This window comes from Photinus pyralis, unplaced genomic scaffold (assembly GCF_008802855.1).
Source record: "Photinus pyralis isolate 1611_PpyrPB1 unplaced genomic scaffold, Ppyr1.3 Ppyr1.4_LG10, whole genome shotgun sequence".
Lineage (NCBI taxonomy): Eukaryota > Metazoa > Arthropoda > Insecta > Coleoptera > Lampyridae > Photinus > Photinus pyralis.
The window spans coordinates 5,458,068-5,476,735 of NW_022170250.1; the positions used below are offsets into that span (position 1 = coordinate 5,458,068).

At 37.8% G+C, this 18,668-nt stretch overlaps 1 protein-coding gene across 3 annotated transcripts in view; it reads right to left on the bottom strand.

The window, feature by feature from the left end:
- LOC116161002 (myotubularin-related protein 4) overlaps positions 1-18,262 on the bottom strand; it is a 30,865-nt gene extending 12,603 nt beyond the window's left edge. For all 3 annotated transcript variants that reach the window (XM_031474175.1, XM_031474174.1, XM_031474173.1), the window contains exons 1-10: positions 18,069-18,262; positions 17,614-17,803; positions 12,726-13,018; positions 12,483-12,678; positions 12,258-12,436; positions 6,551-6,776; positions 6,115-6,501; positions 5,880-6,065; positions 5,656-5,832; positions 5,367-5,602 (exon numbers count right to left, since the gene is read on the bottom strand). In XM_031474175.1, the coding sequence (XP_031330035.1) occupies positions 5,367-5,602; positions 5,656-5,832; positions 5,880-6,065; positions 6,115-6,501; positions 6,551-6,776; positions 12,258-12,436; positions 12,483-12,678; positions 12,726-13,012 (1,874 nt within the window). In that variant the 5' untranslated portion in view covers positions 13,013-13,018; positions 17,614-17,803; positions 18,069-18,262. The remainder of the gene's footprint in view (positions 1-5,366; positions 5,603-5,655; positions 5,833-5,879; positions 6,066-6,114; positions 6,502-6,550; positions 6,777-12,257; positions 12,437-12,482; positions 12,679-12,725; positions 13,019-17,613; positions 17,804-18,068) is intronic.
- Between the last annotated feature and the right edge of the window lie 406 nt (positions 18,263-18,668).

Genomic DNA, 18,668 nt, shown 5'->3' on the forward strand with positions numbered 1-18,668 from the left:
CGAGGAGGAGAGCTATGGTTGGTAGAAATTAATTCCTTTCGTTGAGACCTTTCATTAGAGTACCATGATGGATTAAACTATTTCCACTACCCCCCCACCCCTTCACTCTAGCCCGTACTTTGATAAGAGGACAGAAAGAAGGGCAGTAGTTGGTAGAAAACGGTTCCGTTCGTTGAGACATTTAATTAGAATACAATGAGATAAAATTAATTTTAACCCCCCCCCCCCTCAGGCCCTGTCGCTCACTGATCTCGAAAAAGACTCGCACGGGAAAGTAACACTTTGTACAAACCAATTTATTTCGATGAGACCTTTCATTAGAATACCATGAAGGGTAGAACATGTGTTAACAACCCCCCCCCCCCGCGCAATTTTCTAAAGTTTAACTTGGCACCACTAAAGGCATGCGTATGCAAAATCCACCAATTGCTTGTCATATGTAAAAGTTGTGCACGTTTTACTTTCAAAAACAGCATCTCAGGAAATAATTCACGGGGGGGGGGGGGGCCCCCCTTTCAGACAGCGAAATTTAATGGCCGTCTGGCACACCTTCAAGGTATAGGCTACCTACTGCAAAAAATTCCAGGACTCTAGGACCATTCCCCTAGTAGTTCAAAACGGTAGAAGTGTAAAAAAGAAGACCCATATGGGACTTGCGCCGTCTCGCCTCGCGCATTTACACAAAACGCCGTCGATTCTAGAGCGCGACCCAGCCATAGTGGAATTCAACGTAAAAAACGGCATGCTTCTAGCACTCGTCGTTTCCGAATAAACGCCAAAATTGCCATCTATAAACGATGTGGAGAGGGGGGGGGGCGACCCGACGCCTCGGAAGCGCAATCGAACCGCGAAGCCAACGGACAAAACCGCAACTCGATACGTCCACCGGTTCTCCCGTTAAGGCGTCATAAGGCGTCTACGCAGCGGAGGGGTATGGGGAGGGGGGTGTAATGTCAAATCGCCGTTGATTCTCGAACGCGGCCAATCGATATAGGAATCCAACGTTAAAAACAGCATCGTTCTAGCACTCGTCTGCGAATAAACACCAAAATATGAAAAAAGAAGAGAGGAATTTGGGGGGAGGGGGTACATATACCACGAATGTAAACGCCGCCCTGTCCCAAGTTTGTATAAAGACCGTTGACACATTGCTCGGCTTCGCCTCGCACCTTAAAACACACAAAGAAGACACATTTTGGCCTTCGGATTTATTGGAATCGCCATCGATTCTAGAACGCAACGATATAGTAATCCAAATTAAAAACGGCAACTAGCCCCCGTCGTTTCCGCATAAACGCCAAAATTACCACGTATAAGCAATGTGGGTGGGGGGGGGGGGCGACCCGACGCCTCGGAAGCGCAATTGAACTGCGAGGCCAACGGCCAAAACCGCAACTCGATACGTCCTCCCGTTCTCCAGTTACGGCGTGTTAACTTAACTCTACGCAAAGGAGGGGGGATAGCCGGATGGGGGAGTGCGAGCTCAAATCGCCGTCGATTTTAGAACGCGACCGATCGATATAGGAATGCAACATAAAAAACGGCATCGTTCTAAATGTCGTCGTTTCCGAATACACGCCAAAATAAAAGAAGTTACTTTTATGAGCAATTTAGGGAGGTGGGAGGGGGATGCGACCCAATGCCTCTGAAGCGCAGTTCAACCACGAAGGCAACACTCAAAACCGCAACTCGATACGTCCTCCCGGTCGCCCGCTACGGCCCTCCAAAGTGTACCTTTACGCGGGAGGGGGGGGGGGGGATATGGCCCGTTGAAAACACCCCAATGTCCCAAAACCGTCCTCCCCCCCCCCCCCCCCACGTCCTCGAAGTAAGGCCAACACAAAAATCTCAACTCGATACGACTCCCTAGTTCCGCCGCTACGACCTCTTGACTTTGCCGCCTTTCCGTAACGCTATTTCCTATTTTTACCTGGAAAAAATCCGTTTTAGCCCCCAAAAAGCGCACTTTTTTTCTAAAAATTACTACGTGCTCCGCTTCGCATTGCGCGCCCCCGCCATCCTGCTATTCGTTCGCGCCACAGAGAGGGATAATCGCGCGCAACGTAAAGTTTTTTCGTATCTCTCCTTGACCGTCCGGTACGAATTTTTAAATTCAGGACTTAGATGTTTTTTCATATACCTAATTATACAGAATGTTCCTAAATATGAACTAAATACGGTAGGGCTAATTTTTTGGCTTATATTATGACTAAGTTCATATAACCATAACTCTACTTCGATACCGATCTACAGGGTGTTATAATTTCACGATTTTTTTCAGTTTTTTCTTCGTATTTTTTTTTGAGTTATTTCCCTCAAATTTTAAATATACCTACGCTGAAGGACTTACATCATTGGTCATGTAAATGGTAGTTGAGAATCTACAGGGTGTTGTTTTTTCAGGGGTAATGTTCCATTTCCTACCCTTGAACAGTTCTCGGTAAGTCACTGGTAGATCTTGAAACAGGAATTCACTTTCCTGATTTGTTTAGAAACTTTTTGGCCACTTGTAATTTTGAATTTAAATGATTGATTTAAATTATAAAGTGTACAGCAGAACTGTAACACCCTGTAGATCGGTAACAAAGCGTTTCCGGACCTATGTTTATATGAACTTTTAGTCATAAAGATAGACCCTTCCGTATTTACATCATATTTAGGAACACCCGGTATATTATATTTTTTTCAAATTGTTTAAATGACCATCAGGCATTTTTATTGATTAGTATCGGGTGCCTTAGTTACCATGGACACAATAAACAAAACAAAATCTCCATGAATCCATGGTCTACTATTTCAAAAAATATATGTTGATTGTAATCAGGAAAACGAAAAAGAATGCAACACATTTACGTTAAGATATACAGGGTGTTGCATTTAATAAATACCAACTTTGGGTCAAATCTCAGAAAAGGACGGAAAGCCTTGGATCTATGGTGTTTTTTTACGAGAACTATGATCGCACGCAATTATTTCAAAATTAAACAAGATAGGAAAAATGTGTAGAAGATAAATTGTAGGGAACTAAATTTCTTACAGTACCTCCGCGAAGGCATATGTCTATCTACAACTGTTTATAACATGTATACTTACGGTATTGGTATTTACAATACTTGAAAGCAAAAAGGAATGAATGAAAAGCACATATGGATACAGGGTTTGTTTCTCAGATACGTGGTGAAATCGAAAAGTTTGACTTTTTGGGACGTTATCATATCTTAACTACTTTAGATATTTTTACGTAGTAGTACTGGCGTAGTAGCAATTTTTTTTGACATCCTTTTCTGAGATTTGGCCCAAAGTTGGTATTCTTAAATGCAACACCCTGTATATCTTAACCTCAATTTTTAGCTTTTTTTTCCTGATTCCTATACTTTTTTATATACCTAAATTTATGTTCCTAAATATGATCTAAATACAGTAGTGCTAATTCTTTGGCTTATACGATGACTAAAAGTTCATATAAACATAAGCATGCTTCGTTACCGATCTACAGGGTGTTATAATTTCATGATTGTTTAAGTTTTTTCTTTTCTTTCGCTCAAATTTGAAATATACGCCGAAGGACTCACATCATTGGTCATGTCAATGGTAGTGAGAATCTACAGGGTGTTGTTTTTTCAGGGATCATGTTTCATTTTCTATCCCTGAACACTTCTCGGTGCGCCACTGGTAGTGTGAAACAGAAATTTAATTTCTAATTGAATTAATTGTTCGCAAACTTTTTGGTTTCTTGCCATTTTTTCGTATGTTACAGTTATCAAGAGAAAAAAAATCAGTTTTTGCTATTTAGCTAAAGGACAGTATAATTATAAAATGGTCGTGTAATGAAGCGTTCCCGGACCAATGTTTATATGTACTCTTAGTCATCAAATAAGCTGAGAAGTTAGGTCCTTCCGTATTTACATCGTATTTAGGAACACCCTGTATATTATATATTTTTCAAATAAATGACCATCAGAGATTTTATTGATTAGTATCGGTTGCCTTAGATACCCTGGATACAATAAACAAAACAAAATATCCATGATCTACTATTAAAAAAAATATATGTTGTGATACATCATCGTAATTAGGAAAACGAAAAAGAATGCAAAACATTTACGATAAGATATACAGGGTGTTGCATTTAAAAAATACCAACTTTGGATCAAATCTCAGAAAAGGACGGAAAGCCTTGGATCTATGGTGTTTTTTTTACGAAAACTATGATCGCGCGCAATTATTTCGAAATCAAACAAGATAGGGAACTAAATTTCTTACAGTACCTCCGCGAAGGAGGAGTACAAATGTTTATAACACGTATACTTACGGTATTGGTATTTACAATACTTGACAGCAAAAATGAATGAATGAAAAGCACATATGGATACAAGGTTTGTTTCCGAGATACATGGTGAAATCGAAAAGTTTGACTTTTTGGGAGGTTATCATATCTTTCTAAAAAAAGGTAACAACTGACTATTTTAGATATTTTTACGTAGTAGTACTGGCGTAGTCAACACAATTTTTTTTGTCACCCTTTTCTGAGATTTGGCCCCAAGTTGGTATTTTTAAATGCAACACCCTGTATATCTTAACCTCAATTTTTTGAATTTTTTTAGTCCTCTACAATTTCATTTTTTTTTTTTTGCGTTTTGAAGTAAACGTGCGCGACCGTGATTTCTGTAAGAAAACTCCATAGTCTTTTAACTTTAAACATTGCACACAGCAATACACTTGGTTATTATTTTAGTTAAATTAAAGATGATCATAGTAGTTTTTTTTGTGGCAAATTTAGTCCTCTAAAATTTTTTTTTGCGTTTTGAAGTAAACGTGCGCGACCGTGATTTTTATAAGAAAACTATACAAGACTGTAGTCTTTTAACTGTAAACACTGCACACAGCAATACACTTAGTTATTATTTAAATAAAATTGAAGATGATCATAGCAGAGTTTTTTTTTGTGGCAAATTTAGTCCTCTACAATTTATTTTTTTTTTTTGCGTTTTGAAGTAAACGTGCGCGACCGTAATTTTTGTAAAAAAAACTATATAAGACTGTAGTCTTTTAGCTTTAAACATTGCACACAGCAATACACTTAGTTATTATTTAAATAAAATTGAAGATGATCATAGCAGTTTTTTTTTGTGGCAAATTTAGTCCTCTACAATTTTTTTTTTTGCGTTTTGAAGTAAACGTGCGCGACCGTGATTTTTGTAAGAAAACTCCATAAGACTGTAATCTTTTATAAAAGCCTACCTAGAAATATCTCTTCTCTTGTAATTAACCGCATAAATAGCAGTATCTACAAAATGTATTTTACTTTCCAAGACCAACTAAACTTTTACTTCTTCGGTGATTTCAAAAAGGGGAAAGTAACTCACATGATATCGATAGTAATACTAGGATCACTTTTTCTCCTGTTAGTCGTCCGACATTGATCGGCGGCACAGACCAGATCACCGTACGAGCGAGTTTTCGTCATCTGATGCAAGGTGGCGCTGGGAGGACCGGGGCATGCGCCGGAACCCGTGTCCACCATATTTTGAATTTCCAAGGAGCCTAGATAAACCTCCGTCCACAGCTGTAGGTCGCGCACGTTGCACTGCGGCCACAATACCTGAAAAACCGTCATTAATTAATGCTCGCTTAGCGTTTCCGGAGTACACCTACTGTTGTCTTGGGCGCGACTTCCTGCGGCGACGCGTACAGATGATTACGGAAATTGGGCGCGTTCAGAAAACTCCACACCGAAAATGTATTGTCGTTGACTCGCTCGACCCGTTCTTGCTTGGTGTTGCATAAAAATGTGCCAAATAAATTGGAATACGTATGTTGGGCTAGTTTCACCTGAAAATCACGGTCAAAAACGTATAAAAATGAGCTGTAGATCGTACCAAATACGTATTGGAAAATTCAAATGCGCATGGAAACTGTAGTAGAAGCTGATGGACGCAATCCAACCACTGCAGGAACACGGGGCACCGCTCATTTTGATCGTCGCTCCCCGTCGCGTGTCCGCAGCGGTCCGCAAACTTATGCCCAAATGCCAACCACTCACGCTCGATCAGTATGCGAAAACCCTAAAATGTGAGGTTAGATCAGCACATCTGACTGAAGACGAATACTCACTGTAAGAGTGCGATAGAACGGATCCAGGAGCAGTTCGGCCAGTGCAACAATTTGAGGCGTGCGGTCCCAGCCGTCCGAGCAATGAACCAAGACCGGCCTGCAGTCGCGATCCACCGCACTTACCAACGTAACCGCCGCCTTCATTAGTCCCGACATGTGCTGTAACCATCGCGTACCCTCCAGCAAACTAAACCAATTGGGCAGATCCGCCGAGCTCATGCAAAGTTGACGTAACGCGTGAAAGCTCTTTCGTATCGAATGTATGTTGGCCAAGTTCATGAATTGCATTTCGCAGTTCGGATAGTACTCGGGACACTCGCACCCGCCGCCCCGCGCTCGATTTGCCACGGCGGTTGTGTACGATCTGGCGTCCATAATCAGAACCTTCTATAAAAGACGATTAATTTTGGTTGGGGGCGGGCCGAAATCGGCGTACCTTTTCTTTCAGAGTGATCTCGGTCGATTGCGTTCGACTCGACTCCTCCGAGTTGGTGGACGTGGGCGAGTGTGGGGTGTTGTCCAGCATACTTTTCGGACCCTGATCGAAAGCGCACGCGTCGGAGATCGCCTTGAGTAGGTCCTCGTCTTCGGCGGAACGCCAGCCGAGCCAGCCTACCTCCGGCTGGCTGCATCTCGCGATTACCGCGCCATTTCCGGGATGTCTGCGAAGAAAATGCGACCTTAACCAATTTTCTGTCAAAACGCAACGTAGTAGATTAATAGCTTTCACACTCAATAATGCAGGAATAACTTGATGGTAATGATCTATTGCTGAAAACCCTAAAAATACCATTCCGCCCCGTCAATGTTACAGAAAAATAACCCATACATGCGCAAATTTAAAAACAATGACAAATATCCATTCCACGCATGAGCAAAACCGTCTTTCATAATATACAGGGTGTCCCTAAAAGGTCTGTACAACGCGCTACCATGGGTTCTTGGTATCAAAATAGGACGATTTATCCCAACTTACCTCTATCCAAAAGTGCATCGGTAAGGCGCTATCTACCGCCAAAGATTTAAAAAAAAATCGTTATTTTTATTTTATCGGAAAATGGTTTTGCCGATTAAAATGAAATTCGGGATGTGAATGTCTAATGTAAAAAGGGTCTTTGTGATATCATGGTTTTGATTGTAGTTGCTAAAATACTGGCCATCCACATCTGAAGAGGTCTAAAACTTTTTAACTACTATTTTGACAGTTCTGAATTTTTAGACACTGATAGACAGTTTACTTGCAAGCATTTTTTGTCTCTTGATGAATATCGCTATCTGTGATGGTTTACGAAAAAAAGAAAATTTAGGCGTGATGAATGGCATGCACCATACATGCGATTGTTCCTCAAAAACCATAAGTGCAAGCAAGAAGTAGGCTATGACGATTTGGAAACCTGTGAGTATACTCCCTAACGCATTGGCGACCATTTCCACGACAGTATCCAAACACTAATAGCATATCAGTTAACTCTGCGTTACTGTATTGAAAGGCCATATTACAATTTTAACAATGAAATTTTAAGTCTTCAAGCAAAACGTAAATTGTTCAAGTTTAAGAAACAACAAACAAACGTTACGCCACTCTAAGGTTTCACAGCCATCTTCTGATTTTTTGAGGAACAATCGCATGTATGGTGCATGCCATTCATCATGCCTAAATTTTTTTTTTCGTAAACCATCACAGATAGCGATATTCATCAAGAGACAAAAAATGCTTGCAAGTAAACTGTCTATCAGTGTCTAAAAATTCAGAACCGTCAAAATAGTAGTTAAAAAGTTTTAGACCTCTTCAGATGTGGATGGTCAGTATTTTACCACCTACATAGCAACTACAATCAAAACGATGATATCACAAAGACCCTTTTTACATTAGACATTCACATCCCGACTTTCATTTTAATCGGCAAAACCATTTTCCGATAAAATAAAAATAACGATTTTTTTTTAAATCTTTGGCGGTAGATAGCGCCTTACCGAGGCACTTTTGGATAGAGGTAAGTTGGGTTAAATCGTCCTATTTTGATACCAAGAACCCCTGGTAGCGCGTTGTACAGACCTTTTAGGGACACCCTGTATAACAATTTTCTTCAAATTTTGACAATTCAATGGCGAGCGAGAGAGATGCGGGGTTCTCACGTGACACGGAGGTCAATCTGGAGACGCGTTTGATCTCCAAATAAAAGGACTCTGGATATGGTTGTGACCAAAGCGATTTCAAAACCAACAGGGCATATGAAGGATTCTGACTCAGTAGGAAGCGTTTAGTGAGTTTCTTGAATTTGACTTCTGCCTCAGACTTTGCCCCCTCTGTTCAAAAAGCCGAGTAAATCTAGCAAGGAGTTTCAAATGATCTTCACTGAGGTCCTTCACTTCTTTAGTGCCCATGATTCTATTTTAATTGTAAATGATTTGCACCTGTCTAGAACTGCTTTCCTTGGCCAGGAACTGAAGCAAGATTAAATTTCCACTCCTCCCCCCTTATGCCCGAGTACACATTATGATAATGTTGCCGTATTGTTTGGATTGTTATAAATTTTCCCAATTCGTCAGATTCTTTAACCTTTCGCATGCTTCGGATGCTAAAGATTTATCAGATTATACGAATCCTTCTCATCCTTTTGGCTCTTTGTAACGGGTGGTCGAATTTTCGAATTTGTATTGTGTACGGCTTCATAGCGAACGTAAACGAAAATACGTCTGGCGATACCTAGCGATCTCTTGGGATGTAAAGTTTCGTTCAGCTTTGTTTAAAGCTGAGCAGGTGACGGAAATGCCGATTTACTATTCGCTTAACTGGGTACGCTAATGGAGATCGTTTCATTCAGATAGATAGTCCCGTTTCGGTATTTCTACCGGGCGAGTTTTAATTGTGAGAGAAGTCGGAGTTTATTTTCGCCAACCATCGCGTACCATTTTAAGTGCACAGAAATTGAAATTTAGCGATGGAAATTTATCCAAACAGTATTTGTAACGTGATAGAAATCTCCCCGTCAATTTTACTGTAAGGTATCATTAATTTTTTGATTTTTATAAAGTAGTGGTCGATTAGTTTTAAGAATTTGCATATTAATTTTGGTTGAAGTAATTTGAATGTCCCTAAAGGAATCGACCCATGCCTGAAACAGCTTTGTATTGTCGTTTCAGAAGATCAATCACGTTTGCACCAAAGTTCTAAAGGAGATTCCGAAAGAGATTTTCCATGACGCCCTGGAAATCACGCTGGAGGCGCTGTATCAATGCACAGACAGACCTTGTACTTACTTCTTAATCATCGGTTCGCTTTCTATTGAGCGAAGCACCTAATCCACAAATAAGAAATTTACTTCTGCACATGCGCGCACTCAGCTTTTAAAAAGTTCAATATAATCGATCGACTTGCCTTTATTAAAAAGTGCGATTATTAATTTTTCGGATAAAATTCGCCAAAGAAGTGAGTACATGTCCTGCAAGGTTTTCAATAGCTTTTTCGCTTCCTTGTAATCAATGCCCCTAGAGCTACTCTTGTGCGCTTCATTACTAAAAATCGTAACTCTAGACCCCATTTTTTAGGTGTGGCCAGCACAAATTCTGCCCAAAAGCTCTTCCTTTTATTTATTTATATGTGTACCAAATTTGGTTCCAATGGACTCAACCGTTTAGCCGGAAATGAGAGTACAGACAGACAGACCGAAATCATTGATTTCTTTGATTCGGATTCCTGATACTTCAAAACGTGTATTTCCGACAACAAGGAAGGGCATTTTTTACCCCAACGCAATAGGTACCTCCTTTACTGCGGGTGGTAAAAACAATGTACGTTTTGTAACCGTTCCCACGGTGATATTTAAATTATTGTTGCAGCCTCTGAAAGCTCTCGTCATTTGGAGAACCTGAGAAAATTAATATTTTATGATTTTCGTTCCATTTATTAACAATTAGTTGACCTATGCCTGATTCCAAAAATTGCAAGTGTTAACTGGACTACCAAATTTTGGAATTTCAATCCGGCCAATTAAGTAAGCATAATTATCGGTAGCAAACGGCGTTTAATTAGGCTCTGTTTATTGTCATTGGAAGCGCGCTAATTTATCAAGGTGTTTAAGCCGTTTTCCAGATTTTTAAGAAGACATGCAAGCGAGCAATTAAAGAAGTTTGAATTTTGAGCGTTATACGTGTTCGCGAGCTTATTGGAAAATCCAGCGTTCCGTCTCCGCATTTTAGGTACGAGGTACGAGCGCGATTTAGGGGGGATCTTTCGTATTTCCAACTTTGACGGTGAAACTTTTGGCTTAATTACCAGGAGCAAGATTTGAGAATCTCCTGGTGGCGCACGAGAATACCGCACCGTTCCGCCGTCTAAATTTAGAATTAATTCTATTTACATATATGTACTGTTAAGTTCGTTGCACCATTACTTTTTTCACTAACAGAAAACAAAATGGAATATGTACCTGCACAGAAAAATAGCCCTTACATAGTAAATTTAAAAAAAATGACTAAAATACATTGCGCGCATGAGTAGAACAATCTTTTATATACTGGGTGTCAACGAATCTAGACAAGCCATAATTTCTAGAGTATTAGGTCTATCAAAATGAGATTTGGTACAGGTAAATGGAAGAGGAGTTTCCTGCAGATTTTTCCGCCCACTTCCTGTGGTCGAGATTTTGAATTTTTAAATTGAACACCCTGTATATTTTTACATTTTTTGGATTTCTGAAACAATTCTGAATCGGAATGTGACCTTATCTAAAGTTTTTACGCCTACTTGATTTTTTTTAAGCCACTTTTAATATTGCATCTAGGTGGCCATGATCGGACCCAAACTAATCCAACGTATTTACTGACAGTGATCGCGAGTGACAGTGACAGAAATCCCACTTGGGCGCTATCTCTCTCGTCGGTTCGCGCTCCAGTATAAGTATAGTTCAGTGGCAGCTTTCATTGAAAATTAATATACTGGGTGTTTGTGCAATTTAGGGAATTATGATTTCGTTGGCTTGTGCAATGGGCCGGGGTTTTTGTTTTGTTTCATGTGGGACATAAAATATCTTGTTGAATTTGTTCTTGTATCCTTTATTAATTAGTAATAAGTGATAATGCATTTGTTGACAGAGAGCATAATTGGTTTTCGAGTCCAATAAGAGGACTCTGGGTACGGTTGTGACCAAAGCGATTTCAGAACTTGGCAAGGCGCGTGAATGAGAATCATTCCCTCTGATTCGGTAGGAAGTGATTTAGTTGCGTTTCTTGAATGTGACTTTTGTACCAGACCTTGTCCCCTCTGTTCGAAAAGCCGAGCAAGTCTCGCAAGAAGTTTTAAATCGTATTTATTGAGGTCCGTAAAATTAACCCTTCAAGATTACTTTGCTCTTGTCTAGTTTAGTGCTCATGATTCTATTTTCGGTTTGTGCGTGACTTTTTCTATCATTGTGAGTTCTATAACCTAGTGGTCGATTATTTGCATATTATTTTGGTTGAAGTAATTTTAATATTCCTAAAGGAATCGACCCATGAGTTACTTTCATGGACAGATTTGTATTACATTTATGAATTTGGATTCGATTCAAACAAAAGATTTTGGCCATTTTATTTCATTGATTGGAAAATTTGCATTTAATTTCGGTGATACCATACCTTTGGTTGGATTAAAATTTTGTTTAGCATTCAGATGTGTGTGTATTTATGATTTATCCATTTCTTCGGAGTTCTTTCAGTTTCTTTGGGTTCTTCTTTTTCCTAAAACATTCTTCAAATTCTTTGGTTTTTTTCAAATTCTCTAAATTGTTCTGAATTTGGGTCACTCTTCTAAAGCTTCAACTAGGAATCACCTTTCGCATCAATTCCATTCTTCAGTTTTGTGCAATTTGAGTGATTCTATACCCATTATCATATTTATATACAAAAATAAAAATACTTCATTATTTTCAAAATGGCGGCTAAATATCAAAATGGCCGCCATTTCGTTAATGGTTATTTTTATCGTTGTATTTTACACATGGTTGCCAAATTTCATTGAAATAACAGTTATTCAAACGAAAAATACAAAATTCAGCCGCCATCTTGGATTTCCTGCACGCGTACTGACCAAGAGTGACCTCTTTTCCTACCTCAAACCCTTTCATTGCAAATTGTACAGAACCTGCAAAATAAACAAGTCTCACCTCCACACTACAGTTGGAATTCGCCTTGAACTTCTAAATTTCGCGACGATCTCGAGCGTGTCATCCGTAATACAGGCGGGCACGAGCAGTTGAGGCGGATAACTGGGACACAACTTATAATTTTTATTAACCGAACTGATCCGCCACGCTCCGTGCAAATCGAACTTCAACCTCTCGACCTGAAACACAACCGCTGAGTATTTAACGAACCGACATCATCCTCACCTCATTCCTAAACGCACTCTCGTCATAGACCAAGTTCCGATTGCACTCCATCTTCGCGTACGCATCGTCGCCCTTCTCCTTCGTCCACGCGTAGTAGAAAAACGCAAACAGCTCCTCCAACTGTCTCGGCGGCGAGTAGGTCTTCAGCAGACGTCCGAACCAATCCATGCATACTTCGTTATTATCGAAGGTACACCTGCAACTTTCGCACTAAATCAAAGGTTTCGGGTCGGATCAACCAACCGATAGGTCCGCGCGTCCTTGCAGCCGATATGCAGATAGAACAGGTCCTTGTGCTCGGCCACCTCGATCAGTCCGAGCGGCACGTGGTGCTGACTGTCGCACAGACTCACGAACAGACGGTAGTTCGTCAACACGAGCAGGCCGTCGACTGAATTACCGAAGTGCATGACCGCCTCGCCGTTCAGCAGTGCGAACGGTAAATCTATTTGCGTCTTAATGTTCGGCAACTGGTACATTTGAATCGCTTGAACGTGACATATAGAATTCGGTTGCTCGTTTAGCTCCATTTTAACCTAAAAAAATGATCCATATGACAAGTTGTCAATAGTCTTCCTTTACGAAACTTTTTCATGAATGTATTCTGTCGCAATTGACATAATGTGATCTGATGTGGGACTTTGTTTCAAATCCCCTTGGAACATAAAACCGTACAAAAGGTAATTGTATTCAAATATTACGTAGATGTTTTTCGTACGTAAATAATAGAGACGGTTACGTAATAAGTTATTCGTGTATGTTTATTTTCCATATTCTATATCAATCATTATGAAATAGATGATATAATTTATGCTTGCCAAGCAGATGATAAAGTTATTAACCGCAGATTCTATGCGTGACAATCAGGCCTTTGAACTTGCTCCACTACCTACAAAGTTTTGTCATTTAAACTTCAAGGTTCGCACTTAGATATCTTGAGCCTTGTTTGTTTGTCTTTTAACAAGAAACAAAAAAAAATTAAAACTCCTCTCACAGGAGATTTCAGTGTGTGTCACTGGTAGTGGGAGAGTGTCTAAGAACAATTCACCAAGACTTGCCATACTGAGAACTACAAGAGAGTCACGCTTCCTCCTGCCGCCGAACAAAAAACAATGGCCAGTCAAAACTCAAAATTTCAAAAAGATTTCAATACAATTTAAAAAGAATAACAAGAATATTTCAAGATCCGTATTTTAACATTTCAAGATGGGAGACAGGGGATTTTAAGAAGATTTCAAGAAGAACATTGCAAAAGAATTTCAAAAGGATTTCGCGAAAATTTCACGGATTTAAAAAAGTTCAAAAGGATTTTAAGACGATTTTGAAAAAATGTCGATCAGAATTCTGAATTCATGAATATTTCCGAGAAAATCTCGATATTTCAAAGTTTCATGGGGATTTTAAGAGCAAGAAAAATTGAACATTTGAAAAACATATCATTATTTTAAGATTTGAAAAGCATTTTAAGAAGCTTTCAAGAAAATTTCAAGATGATTTTAAGAAAATTGCAAGGTTAAAGCAGATTACACATAAATTTCAAGAAAAGTTCAAGGGGCTAAAAGAGAATTTCAAGAAATATCGAAACAGATTTTTAAAAAATTTCCAAAACTCAGTATTTCACGAACCGTTCAAGCGTTGAGTGAAGAAATCCTTCACTCAACGGTTCAAGGCAGTTCCAAAGAATTTCAAATCGAAAAATCTCGAGATTTCAAAACTATTTCTTGAAGTTCCGGGAAATTTAAGATTTCTAGAGGATTTTAAGAAAATTTCAAGATTTCAATTTTGAAAAATTCGAGATTTTAAAAATGTCAAGATTTTAAGTTTAAAAAAAAATCTATGTATGAATCCGACACATAAATTTCAAGAAAAGTTCGAGAGAACTTCAAGCAGATATCGAAATAGATTTAAAGAAAATTTCGAAAATTCAGTATTTCACGAAACGTTCAAGAAAGTTCCAAAGAATTTTTTAAAAAATTCGAAAAACCTCGAGATTTCAAAACTATTTCTAGAAGTTCAAGGAAATTTAAGATTTCGAGAGGATTTGACGAAAATTTCAATATTTCAAGAGTTCAATTTTCAAAAATTCGAGATTTCAAAAAATGTTAAGATTTTAAAGTTTTGAAAAGAATGTAAGGTTACAAGAATAAAGAATTCAAGAAATTTCCAAGAGAATAACAAGAGAATCTCAAGAAAGTTTATAGATTTCAAGATATCGAAGCAGAATTTCAGATTTTAAAAACTTTTCAAGATTTCAAAAAGATTTGAAAAATATTTCAAAAAGCTTTCGATACAATTTAAATAGATTGCATAGTTACAACTGGATCACACGAAGATTTCAAGAAAATTTCATAAGAATAACAAGAATATTTCGAAATCAGTATTTTAAGATTTCAAGAAAATTTCAAACAGATATATGAGAGATATCAAGGGGTTTTTAAGAGAATTTCAAGAAGAAAAAGAAGAAAATTGCTAAAGAATTTCAAAAGGAATTCGGGAAAATTTCAGGAATTTGAAAAATATTTCAAAAAATTACAAGATGATTAATTTCAAGAGGAGTTCAAAAGGATTTCAGGAAGATTCCAAGATTTCAAAATTTTAAAAAAATGCACAATGCGTTTTCAAGAAGGTTCAGAACAGCAAAAAACATCAGATTTTAAGAGGATCTCAGAAAAGAGAATTCAATATTTCAAAAAGATTACATTGAGCTTTCAAGAAAAATTCCAGAGGAACTTCAAGATTTGCACTGAGACACCTTGAACATTGTTTGTTTGTCTTTTAACAAAAAACAAAAAAAATTAAAGAGTGTCTAGGAATAATACCCTAATCTTAAAAATAAGACCTGCCATACAGAGAAGTACACTAGAGTCACGCTTTCTCCTGCCGAAAAAAAACAGACTAGGAAGATTTCAAGAGGATCACAAAGGAATTTCCAAAAAATTTCAAGATTTCAAAAAATTTCGAGGATTCAGTATTTCACGAAGCGTTCAAGTTCCAAAGAATTTTAAAAAAAATTCGAAAAATCTCGGGATTTCAAAATTATTTCTAGAAGTTTAAGGAAATTTAAGATTTCTAGAGGATTTTAAGAAAATTTCAAGATTTCAATTTTGAAAAATTCGAGATTTCAAAAAATGCCAAGTTTTCAAAAGAATGTAAATTTCTAGAGAATAACAAGGGAATCTCAAAAATATTTCAAGAAAGTTTATAGATTCCAAGATATCGGGAAGATTTCAAGCAGAATTTCAGATTTTAAAAACTTTTTAAGATTTCAATACAATTTAAAAAGATTGCAAAGTTACAACTAGATCACACGAAGATTTCACGTGAGTTTAATGTTTTTTTTATGTATGACGCGTCCTATGTACTGTCGTATGCCAAAGGGAAAGATTTAAATTCAAGAAAATTTCGAACAGATTTCTAGATGAGAGATTTTAAGATTTCAAGAAGACCAAAAGATTACAAGAAAATTTCAAAAGGATTTCGGAAACATTTCAGGGATTTGAAAAATATTTGAAAAAAATTTGAAGATTACAAGATGACTACAAAAAATTTCAAGAGGATTTCAAAACGATTTCCAAGATTTGAAAATTAAAAAAAGATTGCGCATTGTGTTTTCAAGATTTCAAGAGGATTACAGAAAAATTTCAGAAAGATTTGAAGACAAAGCAAGACTAAGATTCCAAAAAGATGACTAACGAGTTTTAAGAGGATTTTAAGATCCCAAGGGAATTTTAAAGAGGATTTGAAGGAGGTTTCAAGAAGATTGCAAAAAGAGGTCAGGATTTCAAGAAATTTTCACGAAAATTTTGAAAGTATAACAAGAGGATTTCGAGGTTTCGAAACGATTTCTAGAAAATTTTAAGATTTCAAGGAAATTTCTTTCAAAGAGTTCAAGGAAAATTGAAACATTTCAAGATTTTAAGAACGGAAGAAACGGTAAAAAAGATTACATTGAGCTTTCAAGAAAATTTCCAGAGAATTTCAGAAAAATTTCCTAAAGATTTGAAGAAGATCAGGCAGATTTCAATAAGATTTCGAGATTTAAAAAAAATTCGAGATTTCAGGATAGTTTCAAGAGGATAATAAAGGAATTTCAAAAAAGTTTCAAGATTTCATCTGGATGGATTACTTCAATCTTTTTTGAATGCGATTCATCACGTGTTATATTTTTGAAAAGATGAATTTATTATGCTAATATCCATTTGGTTTAAAATCTACAGGGTGTCCCATGAGGTTAGGTTGACAATTTTTAACCCCCCCCCCCCCATCTTTTAAGCGAATGAATATTAGCAAGTTTTGATTTTACATTTTTTTTTTACATTCGAATTTGACTCAAAAAGAGCACACGACACCTATATTCTTTCTTTGGACACCCTCCATACTTCTACTAGTGTAGCATACCTCGGTTTTGCTATTGAAATAAAGCCTTGAATAAAGCAATATACCTATGACAAACAGAAAAACCACGAAAAAATACTTTGTGGTGTTTTGAGGTAGATGTTTTGTTTTTGACACGACTTCAACCAAAGACCGCTTGACAGGAAACAGTGGTGATGGGTTCCTGATCTGCCCAATCATCTAACTGTATTTGGTGTACTTACCTCCATGAAGGTGTCTTATGCAATTGATTAACAAATTTCGAGGGATATATTTTTCAATTACCCCCTAAGGTCATTTTATGTAATTCCACAATCCACAAGACTAGAGCCTGGTATAAATTCGGGTTTCGGCATTCTGTAGGTATGTCAATTAGCGGTGCCCAATTAAAGAGAATGAAATGCATTGTAAAACAGCACAAATTCCTAAGATTCTTGCATGCATAATAGAAAAAAATTACACAACCATGTCCCGACATTATAAATAGAACGTAGAATAGCTATTTGGTAGTCAAGTGTGAAATTGATGTCATTTTTTTTATTACAATAAAGACGAGATGAAAGACAACTTAATCTCGAATTACAAGTCTCACGAGTACATATTGCATTACAAACGCCCGAAGGATTGTGGTTTTGTTGTCCTTCGCGAACAAAAAAAAATTAATGGTCCTTGAAAGGAAGCCAATTCTCGTATTGGGCACTGGCAGTCGTCCAATCCGGACCAACAACATCAATACTATCGCAACATTTAAGTTTACCTGCGTGGTGCTCCCGACGTTGTCAAAGTGTGTCAGATTTTCAGGGCCGACCGATCGCCCTCTTCAAATTGTAATCAAACAAAATTGCCCGATGACCTTGATAATTCACAGACAGCTGAGCGATTAGGTCCACCGAAACAATTGGTCAACTCTTCCATTGGTTTTCGTGCGGAGGTGCCTTCGCCTACGACTGGAAAACGGGCAATTAGAATCGCGGGCCGTGACGTTTCGAGGAGAGTTTTTGGGTTATTTTTGAATGACAGCGAAATCGGTTTCACTTAAAATTGACAACTTCAAATATGTCTTACTGACCTCCATTAATTTAAAATATTTAGATAGTTTTAAGTGGTTTGAGGATGATTACATGTAATTTACGGGCGTAATTAGGAAATGAAAACAATCTTGCATCTACCTACTTTTCGTCGAATGTCAAATTATTAGAAAACAATACTTACAATAATAATATTATTAGCACTCGAACGTACACAAATCAGTAACCGTTCCGCAACAATCGACACATTTTTTTCGATAAGATAACGTACGGATCGATCAGACGAACTAATTAACCGGACTTACTTTATATAGACAAAAAAAATCAACGAACAAACGACCGTCCTTGCGACAATCAAAATGGCGAGACTGACGTAGCGGTTAATTTCGAGCGTGCGCATTGGTCCACTTTCTAGAATAGGTGGAAACGCGCCTCGTTCAAATTAACAATTGAACATTCCGAAACTTTTTTCGCTTTTGTGCTTGTTTTTGATTAAACTCCCCACGTATTCGGATCGTACTGTGAGTATTTTTCCAAGTCGCAACTACTCTTTATACGTCGATCGCCGACGAGACGGCACCAGTCTCAAAAATGATGTCAAACTGCGCCATGAATAATTAGTTTATTCGTTTAAATTTAGGGGTAGAATCTTAGATCATAATATGATCTAGGGGTAGAATACTACATGTTTTTAATCTGGTTGAAAGCTGAATTCGATATTTAATAAAGTTGTAACGGGCGATCAACAATGAGTGACGATCTAGTCGCCTTTTTCCCTGGAAAC